The 24014-nt window shown below is 40.1% G+C and overlaps 1 protein-coding gene and 2 pseudogenes across 2 annotated transcripts; 1 reads left to right on the top strand and 2 right to left on the bottom strand.

Moving 5' to 3' along the window:
* Positions 1 to 6398: 6398 nt before the first annotated feature.
* Positions 6399 to 7320, bottom strand: LOC125119194 (olfactory receptor 7D4-like; annotated as a pseudogene).
* A 4486-nt stretch (positions 7321 to 11806) lies between these two features.
* LOC125119219 (60S ribosomal protein L21-like) lies at positions 11807 to 12294 on the bottom strand (annotated as a pseudogene).
* Positions 12295 to 18693: 6399 nt separating this feature from the next.
* Positions 18694 to 23030, top strand: ZNF177 (zinc finger protein 177). 2 transcript variants are annotated; one of them, XM_047766047.1, is made up of 5 exons: positions 18694 to 18962; positions 19846 to 19972; positions 20406 to 20501; positions 21013 to 21095; positions 21612 to 23030. In XM_047766047.1, the coding sequence occupies exons 1-5, from the start codon at positions 18930 to 18932 to the stop codon at positions 22704 to 22706; spliced, it is 1434 nt and encodes a 477-aa protein (XP_047622003.1). In that variant the 5' UTR covers positions 18694 to 18929; the 3' UTR covers positions 22707 to 23030. The 2 variants fall into 2 exon arrangements, with proteins under 2 accessions (XP_047622003.1, XP_047622004.1); XM_047766048.1 differs by having other exon boundaries at positions 20409 to 20501.
* Positions 23031 to 24014: the final 984 nt, after the last annotated feature.

Raw genomic sequence — 24014 nt, forward strand, 5'->3', positions numbered from 1 at the left:
ACATCTCATATATGGTCAAATGTTAAAAAATCCTTCAAATATAGCTGAAAAGAATGTATATTTTATAATTGATGGGTATAATAGATGTGACCTTGATTAAAGCAGCTTCCTTTACCTGAGGGCAATTTTCAAAGTGAAGGCTTAGTGCTGTTAGATGGCTGAACTCTATAAACCTGGAAAAACAAGACTTTAATTCTGAAAGGAGAAGGGGGCAACACAGCACAGTATTCAATACAATCCACTCCAAAGGCTGTTTGGATTGTGATCTGCAACAATGTGGAGTGTGTCCCGAGAGAACTTATTTGGGATGTATGGGGGTCACAAGTTGGGAAAAGCTTTCCTTAGGAAGTGAGGGCCAAACCAAGAACTGAAGCATCGTAAGTAAGTCTCAGCCAAGCATAATCTTGTTTTTCTGACCTGCTTCTCTATAAAGACTCAACTCTCTCTACTACTACTGGTATTAAAAGGGAACACTGGGAGTTTCCATTAAGGCTCAGCAGGTTAAGAACCGAACTAGTATACATGAAGATGTGGGTTCGATCTGTGGCTTCTCTCGGTGAGTTAAGGATCTAGTATTGCCACAAGCTGCATCATAGATCAGAGATGGGACTCAGATCCTGCATTGCTGTGGCTGTGGCATAGGCTGGCAGCTGCAGCTCTGATTCAAGCCTGGTAACTTCTATATACATAGGTGTGCCCCTAAAAAAAAAAAAAAAAAAAAAAGAAAGAAAACTAAACAAAACAAAAGATGGAACACTTGACCAATACATAACACTGTCAGGTGGAAATTATTACTGGAATGTTTCACAGGCACCTCAGACTGAACCTTTCAAAGTCAAGCTAATATTTTTTCTGTTTTCCTTCCTTCTTCTCCAAACATGTTATATCAGAGAGGATAACATCATAGAGAACATGAAGAGATCCACATGTGGAATTGTCCTGAATGGTTAAGTAATAACACTATATTAAAATTTTTTTCCTTATTAATCTTTACCATTTTTACGGTACTTACCACGAAGTCTATTTTTACCATGTATTTATATATTATTCTCATTTCTTTCTCCCACAGAATGTACCCTCTATGATATTTGGGCCTTTATTTCATTCTAACCTTTATACCAGTGCCTAGAAGATAACAGTTAATAAGTATTTAAGGGCAGGAGTCAGTTCAACACACTGTTTCTATTATTAGAATAAATAAATAGAAATCACACCATTTCTTTTATTGGAATAAATCTGTTCCAACTTATGGGGAAAAAATAAAAAGGAAACAAAAAAATGAACTTTGGAGCACTGAAAGTCTGGATTTTTCTCTTTCCTTGTTTTGTTTTTTTGGTCTGTTTTGTTTGTTTTTTGCCACTTTTCCTTGTTTTTTTTTTTTTTTTTGCCTTTTTTTCTTTTTGAGGGCCGCACCCGTGGCATATGAAACTTCCGAGGCTAGGGGTTTAATCAGAGCTGTATTCACCGGCCTACACCACAGCCACAGCAATGCCAGATCTTTAACCCACTGAGTGAGGCCAGGGATCCAAAATGCAACCTCATGGTTCCTAGTGGATTTGCTTCCTGCGCCCCAGTGGGGAACTCCTGCTTTGTTTTGTTTTGTTTTGTTTGCTACATCTAGAGATCCTGGGCCAGGGATCAAATCCAAGCCTCATCTGTGACCTACACCACAACTGTGGCAACGATGGGTGCTTGAACAACCACTGTGCCATGCCAGAATCGAACCAGCAATGCCAGAGACAAGCTGGATCGTTAACCCACAGTGCCACAGCGGGAGCTCTTAAATGAGATCAATTGTAATAAATTTTATTTAATCCAACATATCCCATAACATTTAAACATAGTAATCAGTGATGGAGACTTTTACATTTTTATTGAAGTTGATTTACAATGTTGTATAAATTTCTGTGATACAGTAGTGTGATTCAGTTATATGTGCATACATGTGCATTATTTTATAGATTATTTTCCCCTATAGGTTATGACAGAATACTGAGTAGCATTCCCAGTGCTATACAGCAGGTCCCCATTGACAGTCCATTCCATGTACAATAGTGTGCATATGCCAATCCCAAATTCCCGGTCCGCCCCCCCCCCACCTTTCCCCTTTGGTAACCGTAAGTTTGTTTTCAAAGCCTATGAGTTTGAATCTGTTTTGTAAATATGTTCGCATGTAACTTTTTTTTGGAGCAGGTAAGAGGCTGCGCCATGGCATGTGGAAGTTCCTGGGCCAGGAAACAAACCAGTACCACAGGAGTGACCTAAGCTGTTGCAGTGACAATGTGAGATCCTTAATCTGTTGAACCACAAGAAAACACCTCTATCATTTTTTTAGTTTCCACAATAAGTGATATCGTATGCTATGATATGAATGTTAACTGCAAATTGGCACAGTGGAACTCTCTAGGGTAATAGAAATGTTCTAAAAATGGATCATAATGATCATTGAATAACTTTAGACTTACCAAAACTGTTGAATTTAAACTTATAATCTCAATGACTGAATTTCATGGTATATAAATTATCAAGAAATCTATTAACAAATTTTAAAAAGTTTTTTTTTTTTTTGAATTACTCAAGGTGTGTTGAAAGTTTGTATCTTTTTTATCAACATGCTTTATTACACACATTGTTTTTATGGTTGCCACTCTTTATAGCAATTACATTTACCTCTTTGGTCCTCAGTTGTGTTTTATAAAGGAGATGATAAATACATTATGGATTAAACTTAGTGGAATCAAACTGAGTTAAAGCCACACTGAATATGTTTTTCCTAAACTAACAAGCTTTGATTTGGCAGGAATTTGGAGATCTTTGTATATATCTAATACTTGTTTATTTCTTTACTTTTTAGTTTTTGCTTCGAAGTCCTTGGTACTGTTTATGGTATTGTTTTCCCTTCACTGTCTTTATCACCTGTCTTAGCTTTGGTTCACCAGAAGCAGATGCCCAGCCAAGTATTCATGTGCAAGCACTTTATTGGAAGAAGTAAGGTCCATGGAACATGGGTTAGAGTGAGGAGAAGTGATACAGGGAAGAGAGTACATCCAATCAAGCTTACCTTAAGTCATCCCCTGACACGAGTGAGCAGAGTTTTCATCCTGTAGGGAAATTCTGGGAAATGACACAACATCCAAACTTCAGAATTAACACACGATGAAAGGGTGAAGAAGATGGTATACTCCATGACTCTCCATCAAGGGCTGTCCCTGGTGGGGCATAATTTGCAATCAGGTCTGCCATCAAGCACTGCAAAAGGTAGGTTCCACCTGGTGCTGACAGGGGCAGTCAGACTGGAGTGCAATGGACATGGGGAAGGGATTCCAGAGAATGTGGGAGAAATGCTGACAGATTCTGCCACTCTATCCTTCACCGCAGAATCAATTATCAATATTCTTCTCATAAAGTGAACTAAGTTCTAAGTACATTCTACAAGTGTGTAACTACTGCTCCTGATGGCACCTTCAAAAACTCACCTCCCCCCAAATAAACAATGTGATGAAATGCTTGTTCTATTGTTTTAATTATTAGATGATTTAGGATCTTGGAGTGCATCTCAAAACTGTATTTAATGGGAAATAAATGTCCAATTAAACAAGAAAAGGAAAAAGGAAGGGAAAAAGGAAGGATAAGAATGAAGCAGTGCGAAGTTCCCGTCATGGCTCAGCAGTAACTAGTATTCATGTGGATGTGGGTTTGATCCCTAGCCTCACTCAGTGGGTTAAGGATCTGGTGTTGCGGTGAGGTGAGGTATAAGTTGCAGACATGAATGGGATCCCTGTGTTGCTGTGGCTTTGGCACAGCCTGGCAGCTGCCACTCCAGTTCAACCCCTAGCCTGGGAACTTCCATTTGCTGAGAATGCGGCACTAAAAAGACAAAAAAATAAAAAATAAAAAAAAAGTATGAAGCAGTGTCTCAGAATTATCTGACACAATAAATTGCTATGAATCACCTGAACAAACTGGCTCTCAAAACTAGATTCCCACTCCTTTTTTTTTTTTTTTTTGTACCACACTACAGCATACAGTAATTCTCAGGATAAGGGTTGAATCAGAGCTGCAGCTGCTAGCCTACACTACAGCCACAGCAATGCAGGATCCTTAACCCACTAAGTGAGACCAGGGATCAAATCTGCATCCTCAAGGATACTATTCAGGTTCTTAACTTACTGAGCCAGGATGGGAACTCCTCACCTGTTTTAGTTTTTGTTTCCTCAAAAGCTGATGCTGAACCAAGGATACATATGCAAGCACTTTATTGGAAGGTGCAAGGAACATGGGTGGTTTAGAGGAGAAGTGAATATAGAGAAGAAAACACACACCAAAAAACTTGCATTGAGTCAGCTACCACTGTGAATAAGCAGAGTTTTCCTCTTATGGGGGAAATTCTGGGAAATGGTACAAAATCCAAGCCTCAGGATCCCTCTATAGCTAAAAGGTGAAACACAGGGTGTAGCCCACACCTGTCCATCAAGGACTATCTCTGATGGGGCATAACTCCCTTTCACCTCTGCCACCACATTTAGGCAAAGTAAGTATCAGGTAGTGCTGGCCATTGGCAGTCATGCCATGGAGAAGCTGAGAGGATCTAGGGAGGAATGTTGATAGATGACAGCTGCTGCTCCATCCTTCACTGCAGAGTCAACTCAACCAACTTTCTCAAAAAGCCAGCTAAGTTCTGAACATGTTCCACCTATGTGTAACTATCCTTCCTGATGGCATTTCCGGAGTACCAGGAAGTAAGTTAAACCATGTGAGAAAATAACACTTAAAAAAAAAAGTTTTATTGAAGTATAGTTGATTAACAATGTTGTGATAATTTCTTCTACCAGTGATTCAGTTATACATGTACATACATCCGTTCTTCTCAGATTCTTTTCCCATAAAGATTATCACAGAATATTGGATAGAGTTCCCTGAGCTATACAGCAGATCTCTGTTGGCCAGTCATTCCATTTACCAGAGTGTGTATATGCCAATCCCAAACTGCAATCCATCCCTCCCCTTAACCTGTCCCCTTTGGCAACCATAAGTTTGTTTTCAAAGTCTGTGTTTCTTTTCTGCAATTATGTTCATTTGAGTCACATTGTAGATTCCACATATAAGTGATATTGTATGGTATTTGTCTTTCTCTGTCTGACTTCCCTTAGTATGATAATTTCTAGGTCCATCCATGGTGCTGAAAATGGTATAATTTCATTCTTTTTATGGCTGAGTAATATTCCATTGTATATATGTACCACTTGTACATTCTCCTTTCCTCTGTTGATGGACATTTACAAAAAAACTCTTAAAGGTATTCATTGTCACATTTTTAGGATCTTAGGAGGTATATATTAAAAATGCCATGATGGGAAATAAATGTCAAATAAAAGAAGGGAAGGAAAGAAGGAAGGAGGATCACAAAGAATGAAGCAACAGCTCAGAGTTTTTCTAGGCAGTATATTACTATGAATCATCTGAACAAACTAGCTTGGAAATATAGATTCCTACTTTGAAGTTGAATCATCACATCTCTGTTCTTATGAAAAGTGGGATGGCAGAGTCATTGTCAACCAGCCAGATTATAGTTCAAATCAACCTCAGTCTCTTGTTTTGAAAAGTGGGGTGAATGACAGAAATATCTAAAAGTGATATTTTCAAGATGATGTAAAGTCATACATGTGAAGAAACAAGCACAGTCCTGATATGAGAAGTACTTGGTTATGGCTGTTATACGATTTTCATCCTATGTATTCTGGTGGCAACAAGCACAAAACCAAATGAGATGAAGACCACCAATGTTTGAGAGGAAAAACTTGGGGGTGACCACATCAATGCTTGATATAATTACTGCTTTAAATTTATAATTGTAAATCTTAAGAGAGATTGCAGGAGTTCCCATCATGGCTCAGTTATGAACCCGACTGATATCCATGGGGATGTGGACTCATTCCCTGGCCTCGCTCAGTGGGTTAAAGATCTGGTGTTGCCATGAGCTGTGGTATTAGTCACAGACACAGCTTATATCCCACTTTGCTGTGGTTGTGGTGTAGACCTGCAGCTGCAGCTCTGATTCAACCCCTAGCCTGGAAACTTCCATATGTCATGGGTGCAGACCTAAAAGACTAAATAAATCAGTAAATAAATAAATAAGAATAAATGCAAATGCTGACTAAACATGGAATTTTATGGACAACATATAAGGGAGAAATGTCAAAAGTGAATTGCTGAGGAGGCTGTTGAAACACCAATACAAAAAATACATGTCAAGTCACATATGCTTAGGGAAAAGAAAAAAATCAAGCATGCTTTGAGGGGAGAAAAAGAACAAAGACATTTAAATTGTCAACAGTTGTCTTTGGGGTCCACCATGTTCACTTAGTTCTGAGGCCAGTGGCCCATCACTAACAAGGGACTCAGCTGAGGAGCCTGCCCAAGGCACCCTTCACATCCTTGTTCCTCAGGCTGTAGATGAAGGGGTTCAGCATGGGGGTGACCACGGTGTACATCACTGAGGCAATGGAGCTTCTACGGGGAGAATGGGTCACAGCAGAAGTGAGGTAGACCCCTAGACTCGTCCCATAGAACAAGGAGACCACAGAGAGGTGAGACCCACAGGTGGAAAAGGCTTTGTACTTGCCGTCAGTGGACACCATTTTCATTAAGGTGGAGACAATCTGAGAGTAAGAAAAGAGGATCCCAGTGAGAGGAAACACACCCAGCAGGGCAGTGATCACATACAAACAGATGTCATTTATGAGGGTATCTGAGCAGGCAGCCTTGAGAATCTGATCCAGTTCACAGAAGAAATGTGGGATTACAGTGCCTACACAGAATGTCAGCTGCGTCAACAGTAGAATATGAAACAGAGAGATGGGTAAAATGACGAACCAACACATCAGAACCAGGAGGGACACAGAGGCGGGCGTTCATGATGACCATGTAATGCAGGGGGTGGCAGATGGCCACAAACCGGTCATAGGCCATCACAGTCAGGAGGAAATCATCCATTCCAGAAAAGACCACAAAAAAATACACCTGAGTGAGGCATCCTATGTAGGAGATGTCTTTGCTCTGAGCCTGGATATTCACTAGCATCTTCAGGACAGTGGTAGAGACAAAACAGATGTCAACAAAAGACAGGTTGGCGATGAAGAAGTACATGGGGGTGTGGAGATGGGAGTCAGAGCTGACAGCCAGGATGATGAGCAGGTTCCCAAGCATGGTGACCAGGTACATGGACAAGAACAGCCCAAAGAGGAGTGGCTGCAGTTCTGGATCCTCTGAGAGACCCAGGAGGAGGAACAGTGATACTCCTGTGTGGTTTCCTGCTTCCATGTAGCTGGCGTGTCTGCTGGGGAAGGAGGCAAAAGCAACTTTCAGTGAACAGCCAACTGGTACCTGAGCTAGTCACCACCTTTTTATTCCACATTTTCATGGACATCCTGCACCTGCTATTAATCATTTCATTGCCAGTGATTCTCTCATTCAGGTGGTAGCCCATTTCCATTTAAATGTGCATAGTTATTCAGACATTAAGTAAGCAGAAATTGCTCTCTCTCCTTTTATCTCCTACTCACTGGTTCCAATTCTGTTCTACAAATTGATGAACATAAACCTATTTCTTCTTTGACAGCATCCTTCCAAAATAATTGAAAACATTTAAGTCCTTTTCTTCAATAATTTCCAAACTTCACTTGTTGTAATAACTCATTTAGTGGAGACTAAATCATGGACTTTCAATTCCAACAGTTTTAGATCCTTAATTTTATGACCTGAATTGATGTCACAGCTAACTCTCCCATACCTTTTTATTTTTTTTAATTCTAAAATTGCGGGTACTCTTGTTACATTCTTTGTGAGGTCTGAAAATGCCTTTCTTTGTACACAATGAGATCTCAATAATTGATAGCTACTATTATTATCAGTATTAGTATGTTTTATGATATTAATTTTTGGTACATAAATCTCCCACCATATAGTATGGATTTGTGATCTAGAAAATGGGATAGTAGGAGTTCCCTGGTAGCCTAGCCGTTAAGGATTTCTCATTGTCACTGCTGTGGCTTGAGTTCAGAAAAACAAAAACGAAGAAAATGGGATCTCATGTCAGGCTTCCTTGAATAGAATTTTGGTCCACCAACTTACATCTGTGTGACTTCAAAGCAAAGGTGTTCAATCTTTCTCAGGTGCAGATGCTTCACCTCTACAATGGGGGTAATATTCCATAGATCATAAGACTAGTGAATGAGTTAAACGAGATGATGATATTTTTCTAGTGTGGTTCTTTTGACATATACAGCAGACACTTCATCAATGTGAGCTTGTTCAAATAAATAAATTTTTTCTTACAATTTGTCTATCAGTGATCATCTTTCCCCTTAAACAAGACAGCCATCAAAGATGGAGTTCCAATTATAAACACAACAGGCATGTTACCTCTTTTGACTGCCGTGTAGCTCTTGTAGTTAGTAATGATCCTTATGGCTTCTGCTTTCAGATACTTCCTGCCAGGTGGATTCTTCCAAGAGGAGGGAAAATCATATGAACTCATAGGTAAGAAGAGGAAACAAATCCCAAAACTATTAAAATAAAATACAATGTTTATGAGAATGGGAGCTCATTTGTTCATGCTCAAAATTGGAAATGTGTAATAGTATAATCAGTGGCATTAATTACAAAAAATAGAAGATTTGATAAAAAATATTCAAAAGTCCTATGTATCAGACCACTCTAAAAATTGAAAGGAAAATTTAAGATGAAAATAAATGTTTACATTCTCCATAATAGATAAAAAGTTTGGCATTAGTAATGCCTAGAGAATGCAATTCATTAAAGAGAGAAAAATCATTGAGGAGTAAATTGCTCTGCGGAGGTGGGTAGAAGAAGCCTCTCAAATATGAATAGTGAGCTGTGAGAGGAAGGATTGTTGAATTTGACAGAGGAGATTGGGAAAGGACAATCATTTTGGGCTGAGAGAGAACAGAATTGATATTTGCCCAGGGGGTTGGTCAGCTTGTTAAAGAAAGATAGATGAAAGTAGTTGAGAGGCCAGAGAGATGGAGAACAGAGAGTGAAGGTTGAAAGGACAGGGTGTGAGGTCCACAAGAAGATGTTCCTAGACTATTGTTTTTTTTTTAACATTTTATTCTTATTCTTGGAATCTGGGTGTGGTGTCGGTGGAATGTATTTTTTAAAAAACTCTCTCTCTTTTTGGCTGCACTCATAGTATGTGGAAGTTCCAGGCCCAGGGACTGATCCCATGCCACAGCAAGCCACTGCAATGACAATGCCAGATCCTGAACCTGATATGCCACAAGGGAACTCCTTCCTGTACTATTCTTTTTTTTTAAATGTTTTTATTTTCCCACTGTACAGCAAGGGGGTCAGGTTATCCTTACATGTATACATTACAATTACATTTTTCCCCCACCCTTTCTTCTGTTGCAACATGAGTATCTAGACAAAGTTCTCAATGCTATTCAGCAGGATCTCCTTGTAAATCTATTCTAAGTTGTGTCTGCTAAGCCCAAGCTCCCGATCCCTCCCACTCCTTCCCTCTCCCCCTCCCATCAGGCAGCCACAAGTCTTTTCTCCAAGTCCATGATTTTCTTTTCTGAGGAGATGTTCATTTGTGCTGGATATTAGACTCCAGTTATAAGTGAGATCATATGGTATTTGTCTTTGTCTTTCTGGCTCATTTCACTCAGGATGAGATTCTCTAGTTCCATCCATGTTGCTGCAGATGGCATTATGTCATTCTTTTTTATGGCTGAGTAGTATTCCATTGTGTATATATACCACTTCTTCCGAATCCAATCCTCTGTCGATGGACATTTGGGTTGTTTCCATGTCCTGGCTATTGTGAATAGGGCTGCAATGAACATGCGGGTGCATGTGTCTCTTTTAAGTAGAGTTTTGTCCGGATAGATGCCCAAGAGTGGGATTGCGGGGTCATATGGAAGTTCTATGCATAGATTTCTAAGGTATCTCCAAACTGTTCTCCATGGTGGCTGTACCAGCTTACATTCCCACCAGCAGTGCAGGAGGGTTCCCTTTTCTCCACAGCCCCTCCAGCACTTGTTATTTGTGGATTTATGAATGATGGCCATTCTGACTGGTGTGAGGTGGTATCTTGTGGTGGTTTTGATTTGCATTTCTCTTATAACCAGCGATGTTGAGCATTTTTTCATGTGTTTGCTGGCCATCTGTATATCTTCCTTGGAGAAATGTCTATTCAGGTCTTTTGCCCATTTTTCCATTGATTGATTGGCTTTTTTGCTGTTGGGTTGTATAAGTTGCTTATATATTCTAGAGATTAGGCCCTTGTCGGTTGCATCATTTGAAACAATTTTCTCCCATTCTGTAAGTTGTCTTTTTGGTTTCCTTTGCTGTGCAAAAGCTTTTCAGTTTGGTTAGGTCCCATGGGTTTATTTTTTCTCTAATTTTGTACTATTCTTGATGTGACTCTGATGTTGGTAATTCTGTGTTTATTTGTGGGTCAGAAGTCATAACAGTTTTTGCTCATTATCATCTTTCCAGGGACTTATATGCTGCCTGGCATATAGTAAGTGCTCGACTCATGCAAATGATAGACATGTAATAAAGTTTGAGACCATGAGTTCCCATGTGGCTCAGTGGGTTAAGGATCCAGCATTGTTATTACAGTGGCTTGGGTTGCAACTGTGGTATGCGTTTGATCTCTGGCCCACATGCTGCATGTGCAGAAAAAAAAATGGAACTAAAGGAATAATTATAACACAAAAAAGAAAACTTCCAGGTCATCATATGCTTGAATATAGAAACCAGATTCAATATTTATATTAGATAAAATGCATTCATATCTATTTTAAGAAAATATATATCATGAACAAGTAACACCTATTCTAAACAAATAAACACTGGAATAATAGAAAAATCCAATCACATTAGTAATAAATTCTACCATACCTTGTGCATATTCAATCTCCATTGAATATTTGATGAATAAATGATTGGACACAAGAAATCCAACAGAAGCCTGCAATTGTGGAATAGTAGGGCTGAAGTGGAGACACACTAGAAAAATTATTTGAGAGATGCTCCAAATTCCACAAAGAAAGAGAAGGAAACAGCAAGAGCTGTAAAAGACTTGTTTCCATAGAAACTAAAGAACTTTCAAAGTACCGGGACTTCACAGTCACAGGATAAATGAATATGGGACTGTTACATATCACTGTTCTAGAGGAAAAGCCCAGTTCCCACTCTCTCCCCTCTTTTCTGCCTCACTGCCCCAACCCAAGCCACTGCCCCAAGCCTTTCCTGGTACTTTTTCTCTAAAGGTTATCACTGCAGCCCTCTGTTCTCCAGGGTCTGTCCTTGAGAAACCCAGTTCTGTTTGCACTTGGCTGGGCTCAGAGAATTATAGGAAAGGGGCATCAGGGACATATTTCAAGTTTCCAGCATCTCTTGATTTGGACTCCCAGAGGTGCTCATTAAACTGTTCCATTGTCTTTCCACTCTCCAAACAATTCCACTCCCTTGAGGCAGAGAGATAAGAGTATGGAAAATTTTCAGCCAAGATGTCATCTATGCACGCAGCCTTGGAGGGAGATGAGTTTACTCCTTCCAAGAGAAATTCCTCTTTCTTTGTTTTGGCTCTTAAATGATATGGTGTCCCCCAGAGAAAATTTAATTCTTCAAGAACCAGACCCAAGAACTAACTTTCTGTGATGCTCTTTTGGAGCACAGAGATAAGAGAATGGTATATTTTCTTTTCTGTCTTTCTTTTCTTTCTTTTCCTTTTTTTTACACCAAACCAGGTCTTTTATTTTCTTTACACTTATCATGCCATGACTTCATAGGGAATGGGTTCCAATAGTTCAGCCTCCTTTCCATTGATTCTCATGAAGTCTGCTTCTCTATGTGAAGAGAGTCTGACTGAAGCTTCAGCTGAACCAGAGGACCTTTCTCTTTGACTTTCTTATTTTTCTTGTTGTTTACCTTTACGTATTTCAGGAAGCTATCTGGGCTCTTAGAGCACTTATGCTTCATTCACTCATTCTCTTGGCAAGAATCTTGTCTTTAAGTTATTTGTTTACAGCAATGCCAACAGCATGCTGGGTTACATTGTAAGACTCTTCCAAGATGGCTATGGTAACATTTATGGGGCATTCCTTTATGGATACTTCCCATTCCCTTGATGTCTACATTATCACCTTGCTTGTAGATCCTCATGTATGGGTACAAAGGAACAACTCTATATTTTCTAAAAGGCCTAGAGAACATGTAGCTGGTGCCCCGCCTCTTTCCCTTTGTGTTGGTTATTTCAACGAATTACTGGAAGATGGTGGTGCTCTCTGAAAGGTGAGAATGGAAAATTTTCAACCACTGTTATAATCTCTGCAAGCAGCAGTGGAGGAGGTTAGTTTATTTCCCAAAACTGCTGCTCACACATAATGTCTGACCAACATATTACATTGCCAAATGGAAATTATTAGTAGTATTAATTATTATTGGCCACACCCAGGGCATGTGGAAGTTCTTGGCACAGGTTTTGAACCTGCAAAGCAGCAGCAAGCAATATCAGTGACAACACTGGATCCTTAATCCACTGCACCACCTGGGAACTTCAGCAAGTGTAAATTAATAATGAGGTGATTCACAGGCACTTCAAATGAAATTTCCAAGAACAAATTCAATGTTTTTTCCTTTCTTACTTTTTTATTCCTTCCTTCCTTCAGAGGGATAAGATAAATATTTTAAATGTTCTATTCTTTCAAAACTTTTGAATATGAACCATGAACATATTCATAAGACAACTTTTTTATGGCCTTATCTGTGGCACATGGACATTCCTGGGCCTAAAACTGTATCTAAGCTACAACTATGGCCTATGCCTCAGCTGCAACAACACCATGTGCACCGTGTGCACCAGGCTGGGATGGGACCCAAACCTCCACAGCAACCTGAGCTGTTGCAGTTGGATTCTATTTTTTTTTAAATTATTTTAGAGTAGAATATGTTTGGACTTAGTAAAAGTGCCAATGTGATTGCATTGATTGATACTCTAGTATAAATAAACTAGTCAACTAGTAGTGTGTGAAAGTTTCCACTGCTCCAAGTCCTTGCTAGCTCTTGGGATTTTCAGTCTTTTGAGTTTTAGCCACTCTGGGCATGAATTGTTGACTATAGTGATATGTCTAGTGATACTGCAGAGGAGACCAAGGATAAACATTCCTGCATAAGAAAGAGGGTATAAATGTTACTAAAGGATGTTTGTGAAAGAGGTTGCTCATGGGTGTGTAAAGTCACAAGAAACTCAAGTGATGGTATTTCAGAAAAGAATGACAATGCATACCCACAATTAAGTAAAAGATTTGCTATTTCTGTCTACCAGGGTGTTGACCTTGGTTATCATAGTAACTTCCCTGTTGAAGCATCCATAGCTCTTCAGAGGGGGAAGAAAGACCTGCTAATGAATTTCCTCAGAGCCCTCTTCATGTCCCTGTTCCTTAGGCTGTAGATGAAGGGGTTCAGCATGGGGGTGACCACGGTGTACATTCTGAGGCCACTTCCCCCTTTGAGGAGGAGGGGGAGAAGGCAGAACCGAGGTACATTCCTTACCCTGGCCCATAGAGTAAGGAAATGACTGTTAGGTGAGACCCACAGGTGTAAAAAGCTTTGTACTTCTCCACTGAGGGTATTTTCAACATGGAGGAAATAATTTTAGAGTAAGAGAAAGGGACCCCAGTCAGCAGAGGAGCACACAGCAGGCCAGTCACAGAATACAGCACAATGTAATTGCTGAGAGCATCAGAACAGGTGGTCACAAGCACCTCAGGCAATTCACAAAAGAAGTGGGTAATTTATGTGCATGTGTATAACAAGAGATGCAGCACAATCAGACTGCAGGAGGAGGGTGACTAGGACACTGACAAACCAAGAGACTAGAGCCAGCAGGTAACAGAGGTATGGGTTCTTCATGAGAGTATAGTAGAGGCAGTGACATATGACTATAAAGTGGTCATAAGCCATCACAGTCAGGAGGAGATTGTCCAAACACACTAATACTGAGGAAAAAAACATCTGGGTAATGCAGCCTGCATAGGTGATGGCTTTCCTCACTGTCCAGATGTCCACCAGAGTTTTGGGACCTATGGTGGAGTTGAAACAAATATCAGAAAAAGACAGATGTGAGAGAAAGAAGTACATGGGGGTGTGGAGGTGGGAGTGAGAGCTCACAGAAGGATGAAGAGTAAATTACTGAACACGGATACCAGGTACCTGGACAATAACAGCTCAAAGAGGAGGGGCTACAGTTCTGTATCCTCTGAGAGGCCCAAGAGGGGGAATTATGAGACACCTGTTTGGTTTTCTGCATCCATGGAGCTGATGATTCTGCCAGGCAAGTGACAAAGAAATGCTAATTAAAACAGACTAATAAGAGCCCCCAATATAAAAAATATTTTTATCATATTATTGACCACACAAACTCCCCTCCCCCAAGAAATAAACATATACTTTGGCTAATAATTTAGTTTTCATTCACTGGGAGCAATTATGAATGTCACTATCTTATACAGGTAACATTTTCAAGGATAATCTCTTCCCTCCTTCTGATCTTTATCACAAATCAGTCAAAATTGCCTTCAAAATCTGTCTCAAGAAAACATCAACATCTTTAGTTTGCAGCACAGCACTAGCCCCTTTCAGATGTACCACATCAATGGTTTAACATTCTTCTTTTAAGGTCACAGAATTTGCCTCTTGGATGATTCTGTCTTTTTCCATGTTTCTTTAATACTCCAGCAGAGCTACGTGTGTTGGTGATGCCCTAGCCCCATTGCCCCCCCAAAAAACAACTAATTTGATAAGAGAGTGGTGTCTGGCCAATTTGAGAAAAGTTTCCTTGGGGAAACTTACAAATGAAACTCATATTTTAGTTAATAATTGGAAAGGGTGGACCTGATGGCACACATCTCCAAGGGTCTGGGGTTTCCAGTTGGCTCTCACTAGGTTTGCAAAAAGGCAGCATATATTCCAGAACCAATGTAGTGAAGCACTAAGCTAGTGTGGCAGTAAGTATCAAGTCAAATGAGGATCCTAGAATCTGACTGCTTCATTATGAATCCTGGCTCTACATCTCACTGATCTTGGCCAAGTTCTCTGATCTCTCAGCATCTTGGTTAGCTACTTGGTGAAATGGGATTAGTACTGGTAAGTACTCAACAGGATGGTTGAGAGGGATAAATACATTGATGTTTGAAAGAACAAGGCCTGGAACACTATGGAAACCTAGAGAAATCCTGGCCCAATACATTTTAGAAGTTGGGAAATACAGTCTGCGGGGCTGAAGGCAGTGAGGCAAGTACTTAAAATGAGATATTGTAGATAATTTGGCATAAAAGAATATGAAATGGAGAGAGAAATGGAAAGAGGTGGACCTTGGTTCTGATGCTTTCCAGGTTGGGGAGAAGCCCTTCAAGACTTCTGATCACCTTCTAACCCTGCATTCTGTATAAATATTCTTTTTTCTATGGAATCTGGTTTCAATAGCTTCAATTCAAGAGAGCATGAACTAGATTAAATAATTGAAAAATAGGAAACCTTATAAATACTTTCTCATATAAATAAAATATACCAGTCAGGAGGGAAAATGACCAGAGTAATAAAATTATTTATTTGGGTTGCTATGCCTCTCAAAAATGCTTCCAAGCATAGTAAAATTTTCTAGGTGTTCCTATTATGGTGTTATATGACAGTAATACAAACAGCTGCAAAGTAATATGAAAATATTAAAATGAATTCAGTGTGACCAGGAAGTGTATGTCCTCTCAGGTTAAGACTGCTTAAAATTAAGAAATATATTGTAGATACATATACTGATACCTCACACAAATAGATATATTCTGCAAATGATGACACATCATTTGCAAAAATTTAAAGTCATTTGCAAATTTTTAAGTGCCAAAAATAAATCAGTAAATGAAATAAAAGTGCTTCTAATGGCCAGGGTGTGACAATACAATATGTGTCATTGAAGCATCACTTATAGCACATGAAGAACGAGAAGCTATTTCCCCAAATGATAAAGAAAATCTAGCTCAAATGAACAGGCAGTATCATACCAAGCCCTAAAAGGACAGTCAGATTACCATGGAAGTTATCAGTAAGAAAAGAGTGTCTTCCCTGACACCTATGGTCAATTAATCTTTGACAAGGGGGGCAAGAACATAAAATGGGGAAAAGAAAGTCTATTCAGCAAGCATTGCTGGGAAACCTGGACAGCTGCATGCAAAGCAAAGAAACTAGAACACACCCTCACACCATGCACAAAAATAAACTCAAAATGGCTGAAAGACTTAAACATACGACAGGACACCATCAAACTCCTAGAAGAGAACATAGGCAAAACACTCTCTGACATCAACTTCATGAATATTTTCTCAGGTCAGTCTCCCAAAGCAATAGAAATTAGAGCAAACATAAACCCATGGGACCTAATCAAACTGACGAGCTTTTGCACAGCAAAGGAAACCCAAAAGAAAACAAAAAGACAACTTTCACAATGGGAGAAAATTGTTTCAAATGATGCAACCGACAAGGGCTTAATCTCTAGAATATATAAGCAACTTATACAACCCAACAGCAAAAAAGCCAATCAATCAATGGAAAAATGGGCAAAGGACCTGAATAGACATTTCTCCAAGGAAGATATACAGATGGCCAGCAAACACATGAAGAAATGCTCAACATCGCTGGTTATAAGAGAAATGCAAATCAAAACCACCACGAGATACCACCTCACACCAGTCAGAATGGCCATCATTCATAAATCCACAAATAACAAGTGCTGGAGGGGCTGTGGAGAAAAGGGAACCCTCCTGCACTGCTGGTGGGAATGTAAGCTGGTACAGCCACCATGGAGAACAGTTTGGAGATACCTTAGAAATCTATGCATAGAACTTCCATATGACCCCGCAATCCCACTCTTGGGCATCTATCCGGACAAAACTCTACTTAAAAGAGACACGTGCACCCGCATGTTCATTGCAGCCCTATTCACAATAGCCAGGACATGGAAACAACCCAAATGTCCATCGACAGAGGATTGGATTCGGAAGAAGTGGTATATATACACAATGAAATACTACTCAGCCATGGAAAAGAATGACATAATGCCATTTGCAGCAACATGGATGGAACTAGAGAATCTCATCCTGAGTGAAATGAGCCAGAAAGACAAAGACAAATACCACATGATATCACTCATAACTGGAGTCTAATATCCAGCACAAATGAACATCTCCTCAGAAAAGAAAATCATGGACTTGGAGAAAAGACTTGTGGCTGCCTGGTGGGAGGGGGAGGGAGTGGGAGGGATCGGGAGCTTGGGTTTATCAGACACAACTTAGAATAGATATACAAGGAGATCCTGCTGAATAGCATTGAGAACTTTGTCTAGATACTCATGTTGCAACAGAACAAAGGGTGGGGAAAAATATATACATTTAAGAGTAACTTGATCCCCATGCTGTACAATGGGAAAAAATAAATAAATAAATAAATGAAGCCTGTAAAATTTCTGTAACTCTCCTCTAAAGAACTTTCCCTTATCACAAGTATTTGGTAATCATAAAATATTATCCATAAAGGGGGGGGGGTGATAGTGTTAGATTCTTCTTATGAATCATCAGAATAACAAAATGATATCCTGGCTACTTCTGATAGTGACTATTGAAGGGTTTATTTTTTTTGGAGGGGAACAATATGGACTCATGGTTTTGTTTTACATTTGATATGTTTCAGTTGACTTCAGTCATTATTCTTTAGTGTTCCATCTTAAGCCAGTGGGAGCATTTTTAAGTTGTCTCCTGTGTCTTCTCAACACAACTCCATTAGTCTTTGGTAGGTTCTTTACTTTCTGATATAAGCTGTTCCTGATTCATCTTGAAACATTTCTTTTTCCATGCTGGACTTTAGCTATTTCCCAAATGAATCTTGGTTTCTTATACAAATGGCATTTAGAGGAGTTTTAACCCTAGAGGGCTCATTGCTCCTGAGTTGTTAATGAATCTAGGCATTGTTGGTGGTGTCAGTCTAGGAAAAAGTTTAAAAAACAAAGTAAGGAGTTCCTGTCGTGGCGCAGTGGTTAACGAATCCGACTAGGAACCATGAGGTTGCGGGTTCGGTCCCTGCCCTTGCTCAGTGGGTTAACGATCCGGCGTTGCCATGAGCTGTGGTGTAGGTTGCAGACGAGGCTCGGATCCCGCGTTGCTGTGGCTCTGGCGTAGGCCGGTGGCTACAGCTCCGATTCAACCCCTAGCCTGGGAACCTCCATATGCCGCGGGAGCGGCCCAAGAAATAGCAACAACAACAACAACAACAAAAAAGACAAAAGACAAAAAAAAAAAAAACAACAAAGTAAGGGAGTTTCTGTCGTGGCTTAGTGGTTAACGAATCCGACTAGGAACCATGAGGTTGTGGGTTCAATCCCTGGCCTTGCTCAGTGGGTTAAGGATTCGGTGTTGCCGTCAGCTGTGAGTTGTCTGCCAGGTTGCAGACGAGGCTCGGATCCTGCATTGCTGTGGCTGTGGTGTAGGCCGACGGCTATAGCTCCGATTAGACCCCAAGCCTGGGAACTTCCATATGCCGCAGGAGCGGCCCTAGCAAAGCCAAAAAACAAACAAACAAAAAACCAAAACAAAACAAAAAAGCAAAGTAAGTACATACCATATTCTCAATTCCTAATTGTTCTTAGGGAGATAAAATCTGTACTGTATTGCATGTATGTATGTGTACATTTGTGTGTGTCTGTGTGATTAATCTAAAGCTACTATGAGGAAGCTTCCAGGCCTGTTAAGTGTTAAACATCTCTCAGACCTAGACCCTCACAGCTTCTTCCTTTTTCAGTAGGTCTGTTTGCTCAGAACCCTGCCTGGCCAGGAAGGAGACACATCAGAAGAATGGCTGCAGGATTGCTGACAACCTGGTCACAGGTATGTGGGAAATTACTGTTTTTAAAAAAACCATTGTTCCTAAAGTATTCATTTCTTGCCCATGACCTACAGCTTCACAGCCTAATCAGGCTAGCCTCAGGCTTCACTCATTCTCTGGGCTTCTTTTTTTTTTTTTTTTTCTGTCTTTTTAGGGCCGCACTCATGGCATATGGAGGTTTCCAGGCTAGGGGTCTAACTGGAGCTGTAGCCACAGCAGCTGGCCTACGCCACCGCCACAGCAACTTGGGATCCGAGCCACATTTGCAACCTACACAACAGCCTGCTGCAACGCTGGATCCGTAACCCACTGAGCGAGACCAGGGATCGAACCCATGGTTCCTAGTTGGATTTGTTAACCACTGAGCCATGACAGGAACTCCCCTCTCTAGACTTCTTAGAATGGAAGAGAGAGAATGCCTTAGGCAAGGCTTTAACATTTGTTAATTTCCTTTTCAGATAATTTCCCAGGATGAAATTAGTTCCATATTCTGCTGAGTACCATGAGGGAAAATAAAGATTTTTCACTAGGAAAATCATTCATTCATTTTTCCAAGTATTCTTCTCATTCTGCAGTATGCTCCATCTGTACTGGATCTTGAATAAGACTGGAGGTCTTGCAACCTAGTTGTGGAAATAATAGTTTAGCTGTGTTAGAAAAGCTGCTAAAACCATGAACATGAATGAGATGGTTCAGGGAGTGGGAACAAAAGTGAAAAGTTACAAGAATTGAGCTTTGGTTAGATAATGAGAGGCCTCTTGAAGCATGTCTGAGCTTCTTACACATTGGGTCTCCTTCCCAAGTTCTATCAGCCTTACCCACCTTCTTTCTGATTCAGTTAAAGATGGTTCTTGTTTGAACCAGAATGTATACGTGATATTTTAGGATTCAGTGACCTTCGAGGAAGTGACAGTAGACTTCTCCCAGGAGGAATGGGCCTTGCTGGACCCTGCTCAGAAAATCCTGTACAGAGATGTGATGCTGGAGAACTTTAGGAACCTGGCCTCTCTGGGTAAGTTTGGCCTCATTCCTTCTTATCCATTTGTTCATGCACAAAATGGTTCTTCATTACATATCTTTTCTAGGAACCATGAAAAGAATGTTAATACATGGTAAACACAGAATGGATGGTACCTGCTCTTGTGAGGCAATCTTGAGGATTCCTATGAAAATGCACGGATTGTATTTTTCTCTTTCCTTAAAAAATGTAGGTAATTTGCAGATCTTGTGCTTGGAATTCAAGGGTCCAATCATGTGGGACAAGGAGTCTGGGTGTTTTTTTTGGAGTCCTGCAAAAGAGCTATATTAATCTGATTGTTTTGCTGCTCCTAAAGTTGCACTTGCCTATCTTCAGAATCCTTGAAGACCAAAGTACTAGGATCAGTTTCCTGGAGAATTCTTGTCTTCTTAACAGTCTCCCCACATCATGTGTCTTTCCCCACAAGCAGGGTATCAACTCTGCAAGCACAGCCTGATCACTGAGGTGGAGCAGGAAGAGCGGAGGCCAGAGGGGAGAGGAATTCTCCAAGGTGCTGGCACAGGTTAGCCCCAGGCAGAAAGGGGTCACTGTGTGGAATAGCCCTAGCCTGCAAAGGGTGGTACCACTGGGGATGTCAGTTAGGGTGGGAAAACAAGACTGAGGCCATTACATGAGCTTTCCTTCTTTCGCCCTCTCTCCATTCATTTCATACTTGCATCTGGTCTCAGAGAAAGAACTATTTAAATTCCTCTTTCAATTTCACATGTCCTTGAACACTTTTTGTTCAGTTCTCTCTACTTGCTTTCCAGATAATATCTTCTCTCACTGTCTCAAGCCTCTGAATCCTAAGTAAAATACTGTACATTTCCACTGTTTGTTTCTATCACCGACATCTCCCAGAGCCAAGTTTGAAAATTAATTTCTGTGATCACTGGTTGCATCTTCTTTTTCACATTTTCCTTCTATATTTAGTATTATTTGAAAACAGATCCAAAGGGTGCCTGCCTCATTTTTTTTCTTTCAACTCTATTTTTCTCCCAGTAATTATAAAAATTTCCCCTATTCACTTTCAGACTGGGAAACTCAACTTAAATCAAAAGATGCAATTCTTATGCAGAGTGTTCCTGGGGAAAAAACTTCCAAGAGCATGAAAATGGTAAGCGTCACTGGATAGGATTTGTGGATTTTTAGAGAGGGATAACTCTGTGAATTTCAATGAATTAAAATAGCAACAGCTCCCAAACAAGGGGAGATACTTGAGGCAAGTGAAATTCACTCACCAGAAAGATGCCTCAGGAAATCCTTTATGAATCTCATAAAATTGCAGAAATCTCCAAACCTACCTCAACACTTGCTGCCTGGCAGAGAGTACCAAAAAGTAAACATTCACTTAAATATGATTCTACTATTAAGTATTTACTATAATTCACTCATGATTCACTCATCATTAGAAAAACTATACTTTAGATGAATACCCTGGGGCCTTGGAAAGAGTGTTCAGCTATTTCTACTTGAAAGAAGAGGGCGAAAAATATAGACACCCTGAAATGGTAAAAATGTTAGTCGTGATAGTGTCCTTCTTATATATGGCAGACTACACATGGGATTGAATTCTCATAACTGTAATAACAGTAAGAAAGCCTTTAGTCAGCACTTACTGTTTATTCTGTAGGTACCAGCTCAACCTCGTGAGAAACCCTTGGGATTTAATCACTGTGGAAAATTCTTCAGAAAGAACTGTCACCTTATTTGTACAAGATTTTGCAAGGGAGAGAAATGCTACAAATATAAGGAATATGGGCAAGACTTTGACCATTTCTCAACTCTTAGGAGTCATGTGAGTACTCACACTGGAGTAAACAATCTTGAATTTAGTGACTGTGGAATTACTTTCAATCAAGAGTCGTCCTTCAGGAAACACTTAACTCTCACAGGAGAGAAATCTTCTGCGTATAATCAATACCTTATGTCCTTCAGCTTACACTCTTCCTTTTTAGCACACGGACAAATACCTACTGGAGAGAAACTCTGTGAATACAGTGACTATGGAAAAAGATCTTCCCTTGGTGTCCAAAAAAAAATGTATACTGTGGAGGAAAGCTCAAAATCTAATGAACATGGGGAAGTTTTCACTGACCCTTTGTCCCTTCAGATATGTGTGAGACCTCACACTGGAGAGAAACCTTATGAATGTGGTGATTGTGGGAAAGCTTTTGTTTTTCAGTCTTCCCTTAAGAAACATGTGAGATCACACACTGGAGAGAAACCTTACAAGTGTAATCATTGTGGAAAATCCTTCAGCCAGAGCTCTCATCTCAATGTTCACAAAAGAACTCATACTGGAGAGAAACCCTATGATTGTAAAGAATGTGGCAAGGCTTTCACTGTTCCTTCATCCCTTCAGAAACATATGAGAACCCACACTGGAGAGAAACCCTATGAATGCAGTGACTGTGGGAAAGCCTTTATTGACCAGTCATCCCTTAAGAAACACAGACGATCTCACACTGGAGAGAAACCTTATGAGTGTAATCAATGTGGAAAGTCCTTCAGCACAGGCTCTTATCTTATTGTACACAAGAGAACTCACACTGGAGAGAAAACCTATGAGTGTAAAGAATGTGGGAAGGCCTTTAGGAATTCCTCTTGCTTAAGGGTACATATAAGAACTCACACAGGAGAGAAGCCCTATAAATGTATTCAGTGTGGAAAAGCATTCAGCACCAGCACTAACCTTATAATGCACAAACGAATACATACTGGGTAGAAACTCTTATGAATGAAATGACTATAAGATAGCTTTAAGGGGTGCTTCATACCTCACTCCTCCTTTTAGAGCTCGCTCTAGAGAGAAACCCTATTGTGACCAATGTAGAAAGCCTTCAGGTACAAATCTTGAGCTATGTTAAAAATGTTACGGTTCTGTGACTGTATTTATCAGTGAGTGTTTAATTCTTAAAGTGTGACAACTTGTTAACTGATGAGTATTAAAGGTTATCTAGCACTCCAAATTCCCCTTGATTTACATCACAAAAGTTTTGATATCAGAGTTCCCGTCATGGCTCAGTGGTTAATGAATCGGACTAGGAACCATGAGGTTGCAGGTTTGACCCCTGGCCTTGCTCAGTGGGTTAAGGATCTGGCGTTGCCATGAGCTGTGGTGTAGGTTACAGATGTGGCTCAGATCCTGTGTTGCTTTGGCTCTGGTGTAGGCCAGTGGCTACGGCTCCAATTTGACCCCTAGCCTGGGAACCTCCATGTGCCGTGGGAGCGGCCCAAGAAATGGCAAAAAGACAAAAAAAAAAAGTTTTGATACATAATATTTGTATTGTATATAAGTACTAAATCCGTCCATTTCTTATCGAGATGTCTTGGACTGAACTACAGGCGATTTAGAAATATATTTTTTAATGTGCAGACTCTGTGCATATTTTCGCTATCTTTTATAGATTTCTAATTTAATTGCCTTATGCACAGAATGCATGATCTTCATGATACAGATTCTATATGGTATACAGTCAAACAGAGACTTGCTATGTGGCCTAATACGTGAGATACAGGAAGTTGCTATCCCAGTATCCATTCCTCCCTTCCTTCTTTCAAATAGCAAAACCGAAATTGTGTTCAAGTTGGCAGTGGGAACAGTTTTTTAAGAACTCATCTCCTAGCTTTCCTTGAAGCTGTGAGTGCCCATGAGCCCACAGTCCCAGCCAATGAGAAAGAGGCAGAGGTCACTGCTTATGCACTCTAAAGAATTCCATGGAAATGGAAACATCACATCTGGCATTTTCTCTTTACCACTTGCCCTTTATCTCTTCTTTTTTTTTCTAAAGAATAGACCAGTAAGATGACAGTCATAGACTACTGATCATATAATAGGGACATATGCTATTACTTGGCTATATACAAGCAACTATGGGTTGCTTACTTCTGGACTTCATGTAACATGAAAAATAAATTCCCAACTGGTTTAAACAACTCTTGTAAGAAGAGTCTCTTACAGTGGATTTCAGTCTCAACTGATACATCTCATATATGGTCAAATGTTAAAAAATCCTTCAAATATAGCTGAAAA

The sequence above is a fragment of the Phacochoerus africanus genome, unplaced genomic scaffold (genome assembly GCF_016906955.1).
Source record: "Phacochoerus africanus isolate WHEZ1 unplaced genomic scaffold, ROS_Pafr_v1 Scaffold_18, whole genome shotgun sequence".
Lineage (NCBI taxonomy): Eukaryota > Metazoa > Chordata > Mammalia > Artiodactyla > Suidae > Phacochoerus > Phacochoerus africanus.

Excerpts from the sequence above, each read along its gene's own strand:
- ZNF177 (XM_047766047.1), top strand. The coding sequence starts at position 18,930 with ATGGCTGCAGGATTGCTGACAACCTGGTCACAG. Across the intron at positions 20,502-21,012 it reads TCTCCAAGGTGCTGGCACAG|ACTGGGAAACTCAACTTAAA; the intron begins GTTAGCCCCAGG and ends ATTCACTTTCAG. Across the intron at positions 21,096-21,611 it reads CTTCCAAGAGCATGAAAATG|GTACCAGCTCAACCTCGTGA; the intron begins GTAAGCGTCACT and ends TTTATTCTGTAG.